This window comes from Aegilops tauschii, chromosome 7 (assembly GCF_002575655.3).
Source record: "Aegilops tauschii subsp. strangulata cultivar AL8/78 chromosome 7, Aet v6.0, whole genome shotgun sequence".
NCBI lineage: Eukaryota > Viridiplantae > Streptophyta > Magnoliopsida > Poales > Poaceae > Aegilops > Aegilops tauschii.
In genome coordinates this window covers 174,091,980-174,099,385 of record NC_053041.3, presented here as the reverse complement: position 1 = coordinate 174,099,385, position 7,406 = coordinate 174,091,980, and the positions used below count along the sequence as shown (strand labels likewise).

The following is a 7,406-nucleotide window of genomic DNA, read 5'->3' as shown; positions in this document are numbered from 1 at the left end:
AAATATTGTTGGATGCGCCTCGCTAGCAACACGTTTCTTTGAAATATAAAATATTCAGGAGATCAATATTTGATGTGCGTAGACCGTCACACACCCTTTGAAAGATTGCAAAAAATGAGATACATGCCTTTAGTCAAGTAATCATGTCCAAGCATAAACTCATACTAGACGAGTATCCCTTGCAACGTTTCAAAAGAAGGTAACTATTAATGATCATTCTTCGAGGATTGCCTTGATCATCAGGAGGTCATCAGTATTCGCAAACCCTTGCCCCAAAAGATCACAGATGACGCTTTGCATTTTCTTTCTATTCTCCTTCAGCTTATGCACCTCCTCCTTCAGAAAATCCATGTCCAGCTTAATCTCACCCTTGTCATCCTTAAGATTATGAATGGCACTTGTGAGAGACCTCTGAATGCGCTTGACGTCTTTATCAACGATACCCATCTGCTTCTTCTGCATGTCAATCTTCATGGTAGTTACATTAGTTCTTTCCACAGCTGCAACAAGATTCTCGAGCTTAAGGTTCACTTGTTCAATATCCATTTCAAGCCTGCTTATCTCTTCATCCTTTGCTTGCCTATCATCATTGCTCTCATGCAACATCCCCCAGAGCTTGAGTAGGCACCTCTGCATAATGATAGGCCATGGGCGGTCAACCCATTCGACGACTCCACATTTCACGCCTCTCTGCGAACAAAAAGGAACAAAACAGAGACTATTAATACACTGCTGCACAAGCTCTGGAATATAATAAAGTTCACATATACTTGGTTTATAACCTCATTCAACTAACTATGAACCGTGTTTGTGCAATGTGGCACGTCAATGGTTAGGTACCCACAAAACTAATTATTGTACTTCGCCCACCCTGTCCGCGGAGTTATTTCATAATTGTACTTAGTTTCTTTTAAGCCAGCTTGAATTAATCTGGAGCTACCTCTGCAGTCAACTTATTTAGAGAGTTTTTTTTAAGAATATACTGACCATTAAACAGAAGTCCCATTTGTAAACAAACATGAGAGTGTCTAGATCACTTCTTTTGTGTTCAGTGATGTAAAATAAGTAGTGACCTTTACCCTTTTATGTAAAGTAAAAGGACTACACAATGTTTCCTACAATCAACGAGAAAACACAAGAAGAAATCAGTCTTCTTTGGAAGACTACAAGTCCTATATCCAAACAGTTTGATTCAACAAGAAAGTAGCTCGATTTTCGAAAGTGACTAACTTTCATAGCACAGTCGTAGAACCTCCTCCCCGTGTCACTTCCTTCAAAAGCCACACACATGAGAGGCTTGGTATCGTGGAGAACGCAATAGAGAGGACGGTCGAGCTCTTTGCCACAGAAATCATGGTCTTCGATGGTATCAGGGTTCTCCTACAAGGACACGTGAATGTTTAGAGCTCAGATCTTTTGTTTGGAAAACAAACCCCATTTCAACGCTCCGCATGTAGCAGGAAATCACCTACATAGAAATCAAAATCCATCTCAAGGAAGTTCAAGCCTTTCTTCCTCCCCTCTTGTCCGAACTTTTGTGTCCACATGGCCCGGAGGATGTGAGCAGATGCGGTGCCGTAGGCGGCGTTGAATTCGAGAGGAGAGAGAGAGAGAGAGAGAGAGAGAGGGAGAGGGAGAGAGAGAGGGGAAGAGATATAGTGAGAGAGCGAGAGGGGAAATGAAAGCGAGGGACTTCGACATGGTCCGGCTCGACCAAATACTCCACCTACTCGCCAGACCCACCAACCCCCACCCCTCTCCCGCCCCTTTTTTGCGCTGGGATGGCAAGGAGCCATTTACTATTGTCAGTAGTTTCAGCTTTGGCGAGCGAGTACACAAAATTACTTCCCTCTCCATAATTACTCCATAAATACATCATTTTGTGCGTCTTCTCTCCCGAGTCACTTGCTCTTCCGCTCCCCTTCTTCTTTGGTTCCTTCCGTCTTTCTTGCTTCGTCTTCCTCACTCTACAGTCCACATAGATGGATCTATGATTCGCCCACTTGCTTTGAAATATAGTAAATTTTTTCCCCTCTGCTTAATACTTACGCGTTGCGCACTGTGTTTCTTTAGATGGATTCTTGTTGTATGTTACCCTTTTAATTTTAGTTTTTGTGTTAATATCTTACCCCTTTTAAGAGGTTCTATAGGGGAATAATCTTGGAGGACAACAGTTGATTTTTTTCCAGCTAGTTCGCTGCAAGCTTGTAGATTTGAGGAGGTTTGTGCGTGTTTTTTCATTTTTTACAGAGACACTAACATCAAGGGATATCACCATATCAGCATTCGCTCCGCTCTATCTTACTCGTTGAAACAAGCGTGTATCAGTGATTTACAGTCCTTTAATTCTTTGTACCATTAGCGGAGTGTTGAAATAAAATTTTCTTTAATAACTAGCACAAGGCCCGTGCGTTGCAACGGGGCATATAAATTTTAGTGGTTTGACATTATGTTATAGCACAAAAGACCATGCGTTACAGCGAATACAATATAAATAAGCGTGTGGTTACAAACCTGAAAATTATTTTACCAATCAAACAACTTCTATTATTTGGTGGTTCAAATGAATGGTGTCAAATACACATCAACATTGTCAACTAATAGAATTTGCAAATAATGCCAGCTCAGTAGTCATGTGGCATGTTCCCAATTGCAACAGAGAAGATTCTATTTTAGCTTGTTACACGAAATTTACATTTTTTTCTAGAAGAACTATTGCCTATAAATAAATTAAATAATAATGATAAACTTTAGCACAATGCAATGGTTCATATTTTTTAATTTAAGATGAAGGACATGAAAGAGAAAACAATGACCATACTAAGGCTACAGGGAAAGGCATACAAAGCATATCATACAGTTATTATATAACACCACGCCTTTAGACATTTCCAAATATACAAAACATAAGGTACTGAATTCTTTTACATAGACTGATATGACTCAAAAATACAATGGTCAATGAGAGGACAAACAAGGCACATGATTTTCTTTTGTACATCAATGCCAACTAAAAATAATAAGAATTGTAATTAAAGAAAAGCGACCAAAAAAACTGTTAAGAGCATTTGTCTTGCACTCTGACTCAATGTTTTGCTGGCACATTTCCTCATGAACAAATTTGCTTTACTAACCCTCCTATAAACTATCAGCTGGATGTCGGTGCCACCGAACTACCCGCTCAATTGTAGGCTCAACTCCAACCAGCTCCATTCTAGGAATAGATGGATTTGTAGTTTTCGATTCCTACTTCAAAAAAGTTTGTTGGGCCCCTACTTTGAGTGAGAACCATACAGTCATACTGCAAACACATAAAAAGTAACGGTTGAAGTAATGCAGAATAATATTCTCAAGTTTAATATACACAGGAAAATGAAAATATCATTATAACAAACAAGGAAAAAGGTTTATAAGTTCTATATTGATGCTCACAATGTTTCTATCCAGCTCAGAAAGTCATTTTACTTTTGAGAGCATCATCGATTTAATCTTTATTTTCTCAACTGGATAACAATTCCTCATTGTCACCAACTACACAATAGGAAATGTGAATAAAAAGATTGCGGTAAGAATTAAGGGAGAAGTCCAGGGAAGTTTAACCCCCACTCTCAAATGAGGGATCCATGTGCTTACTTTGCTTTCCATGTAGCTTCAAAATAATGTATTACCTGTTGTAGATTTTTACTCGTTCTCACTGCCATTCTACTGGAAATTCCACAAGGAAAATATATGCCTTCTTCTTTCATAGTAGTGAACGCTGAACCTGGACCATCAAACAGAAGATAATTTCTCATCAAATTGCCCAGCACTGTAATGAGAAGAGAAGCATCCATAAAGTAATAAACAAACCGAATCTGAATGTACCTCATCAAATGAAGGTGGCAGAAGTGTGGCGACCTAGCATAGATGTTTCACAGCCTCAAGGCTTGCAGAATCAGAGAAGTCAGAAGCCTGCTATGTATAATATGTAGGCATGTATTCTTACTTCATGAGTCTCTTATCTACTTTCCAGTAGGCAAATTTTTGTAAGCAGACTTATCTTACTTGAGAATCCTCGCTTCTTTCCAGATTTCTTGAGAAAAGTGACCCCAGTGGTAACTCTGAAGTTGATGAGTGCGCTAGGATGCTAAAAGATGCAGCTGAAAGCTCGATTCCATATTTTATTTAAAATAATAGTCAGTGCTATTACTTGCTGGTAGTGACTGCAAAACGTTTGAATTTTTCACTTTTTAGCACAAAACACAGCTATAGAAGCGTACTGGGGAAAGTGACACCAGGAACATTAAAAATTGCAGGAGTACAGAGTAAAGAAGCCCTACTTCCAGATATTAGCTTATGCTGATAAACACAAAAATGAAATGATAATTGCTGCTAACCAAGGCAAGCCCAGCATCTTCTCCCTTCTTTAAAGCTTCATCTATCTCTGGGTCACCAGAGTGATTCTTTGCCCAATCCTGTATAGTTTATGGTCATTGGTCATCATAACATCTACATTTTAGCGCTGGGTAATGAAAACAGAACATGGTAAATTTACCTGAATATGTCCCACAAATATTTGTACAATGGATGTTAGTTTAACTCGAACCAATTGCACTAATAAAATAGAACACTTAGAAAGAAGGTAAAATCAGCCCCAGCAGCCCCACACCAAGACCTCGAAGCGAGCTTCTGCTAAAAATCATAATATGAAATGTGGCTTTACAGAAGATAATGATTTTCCATCAATGTTAGAATATCAGAACTTATCCAGTTCAAAGAACGGAAAGGTAAAGAAGGTGGACCTGTGGGAAAGATCAAGCCTTCCTCGGCAGTGCAGACATAGTCGCAGTACACGCTCCCGCAGTGCACTGCCTAACACAAAGTTCTTTATTGCTTTCTCGGATATAGAGAATAACTAAATATTTCATATTTTTATATTAGGTTTTTTAAACATTTTTCCACTCTCTAAGTCTCCACTAATTAGACTGAAATAGAGTCTAGTAAATTAATAGCCGATTGATATTTTTTGAGGTTTGGTGGCCATCTCTTTTTCTGTTCAGCTAGTACTATAACAAAATTCTGTAGATACCTTGGCAACAGTAGCGGAATCCTTAACACAAACCAGTAGCTCAAGTACATGGTAGCTAAGAATATATAGGCGCTAACTTGGAGCAAGAGAACTCCTTTAGGTATTACCATTATTATTGTCAAGCACATCTACCAGAATCTTTTTTTAAGGGAGAAACATGACAGTAGCCAATTTATTTAGTTCTCATCAGTAAATAAAAACAGGTACTAAAATAGTTATCCAGGAAGGGTAGCTTCCTAGTTGTAATCATACCTAATTGTAGAACTTCGGGTACGATTTAGTGTGAAGGACGCACCTTCTGACCTCCAGCCAGAACAATCAAATTGATCAACATATTGGATTGGCCTGCTTGGGACGTAGCTAGTAAGTCTAGCTATCTTGATTGGGACGTACCTAGTAAGCCTCATGAAATCAATCCAGTGGCCTGCTTGGACGTAGCTAGTAAATCAATCTAGCCGAAAACGTCCCAAGCACCAGGAGGAATATGCTACTTAGTAATAAAATCGATCAGCAAAGATGGTATATGTTCAGATCTTGGAGAAGTATGGACAAATAGTTTACAGATAATCAATATGTAGATTTCCTAGCTTATGCAGAAATACAATACATCATCTATCCAGGACCGGGAAGCAACACTAAATTATGGCATGATATCATTCACTTCTTTTTGTTGCCAATGAATACTAAATTGACCACTTGCTACTAACAAAACTAAGATTACCAGAAGCAGGTCCACCTGATCTCACGGCACTCGTTCTGCCGCCACCACGAAGGCAAGATTGATCCACCGCCTACAGGAATCCAAGGGAGAGGAGAGAAAGAGAGAATCGGTCGATGGATTCCGATCCGCCGTCCCGAACTCTACTTCCGCGCTCGCCCAACCTCGAGCGAGGTGGGTGCGCCGAGCGGGGCGGCTGCGAGCGCGACCGGCGGCACGCTGCGGTGGCGGGGGCGGGCAACGCGCGACGGCGGCGGGCGGCGCGCGGTGAGGCGGCGCGGGGCGGGGCGGGGCAGGAGGTGGCGGCTGCGGGGGTGGGCGGCGAGCGGCAGCGGAGGACAAGGCGGGGTGATGCTGGAGGTCGAGATGGGATCGAGGAGGCAGGTCGTGCTGTGGTTGGGCTATTTTTTTCCTTTCTCTCTCCAAACCGATTCGGGCTGACTTATGTTAAGGATTGCGGGTTGATTACTTAAAACTTCAGGGGCTTTTCTGCAAAATTGCTGACGACGTACAACCAGAAACACTCGCTGGTTTACTATTTTCTTTAATTTAATTATTAATAATTAATGAACCCGAGTCTTATATATTGTTACATCTCGCAGACAAAGATGGCGTGTGATGTTTGCAGGAAGCTCAACTATCCCGGTGTTGAATCTGATGTTGCCCAATCTTTCTTGATTGTGTCTTTGCCTCGTTGTTATGAGTCATGCCTGGAAAGTATTGCTTCCAAATCACGCGTGGCCAGTAAAAAACCTTGGTCACTGTATTTTTTGCAGTTATCTTTATTCCGCAGTCAGCAACCACACGTATTCCTTTGGAGCGAACTATACTGCGCAAGCTTGTTTTTATTTTATAGGCCTTGATGTAATTAGAAGTTCAATTGTTTTGTATAGGTTTAATTAAATGTCATAGATGGTGCCTATGCCCGTGCCTGAAAGCCAAGAAATTTTAAGGGAAAAAACCGCTTTCATGCATTTTTTTCTTCTGAAAATCAGTAAAATATTTATATACCTTTGTCTTAATTTTACTTTTATGCAGTATGTCCCATGCTACTACCGGAACCAGGTCCTTTCTTTGATCTCTTTATGTAAATATGAAGCTTTCGAGGATGGTTTTGAAGACGAAGATTTTGACCTTGTGTTCGGCACTACTGAGGAATTGTCTTACAAGATTAAGTTACAGATGGCAACCACAGGTCTAAGTTTCATGGACCTGGATGGGAAAAGTTGATACGTGACTATGATCTGTTTTATGGTGATATTATAAAATTGGATTTGCATGCAGAAGATTTCTTCTTTCCCATTGACTTGATGTTGAGTGAATCTCGAGGAGGTCACAAAGCATTTCTCAAACCTTCTGTTGGTATGTTCTGATCGCTTATCAATATTTGTTCTGGTTTAACATTTATCTATTAAATTTTTACTGTGGCATGCCGTTGATATTTATGTGCTTAATCTCTATGATATAATGTATTAAATCTTTCTTTGTACTCACAATGTAGTTTAAAACTGTAATTTCCCTTTTAAAAGCCAATAGTCGTTTATTTTAGTTTTAACTGCTCTATTGATTGCTTCACACATAGTGGCTAATGTAGGGGAACGTAGTAATTTCAAAAATTTC

The 7,406-nt window shown here is 40.0% G+C and overlaps 1 protein-coding gene and 1 long non-coding RNA gene across 3 annotated transcripts; both read right to left on the bottom strand.

The window, feature by feature from the left end:
• Positions 1-213: 213 nt before the first annotated feature.
• LOC109767999 (uncharacterized) lies at positions 214-1,547 on the bottom strand. Its single transcript, XM_020326737.1, has 3 exons — positions 1,473-1,547; positions 1,231-1,380; positions 214-690 (listed from the first exon to the last, which is right to left on the bottom strand). The coding sequence occupies exons 1-3, from the start codon at positions 1,545-1,547 to the stop codon at positions 214-216; spliced, it is 702 nt and encodes a 233-aa protein (XP_020182326.1).
• Positions 1,548-2,860: 1,313 nt separating this feature from the next.
• On the bottom strand, positions 2,861-5,545 carry LOC109768000 (uncharacterized). 2 transcript variants are annotated; one of them, XR_012190111.1, is made up of 6 exons: positions 5,462-5,545; positions 4,535-5,428; positions 4,377-4,454; positions 3,865-4,202; positions 3,669-3,763; positions 2,861-3,301 (listed from the first exon to the last, which is right to left on the bottom strand). It is a non-coding gene; the product is annotated as an uncharacterized lncRNA (long non-coding RNA). The 2 variants fall into 2 exon arrangements; XR_012190110.1 differs by lacking the exons at positions 4,535-5,428; positions 5,462-5,545 and having other exon boundaries at positions 4,377-4,524.
• Positions 5,546-7,406: the final 1,861 nt, after the last annotated feature.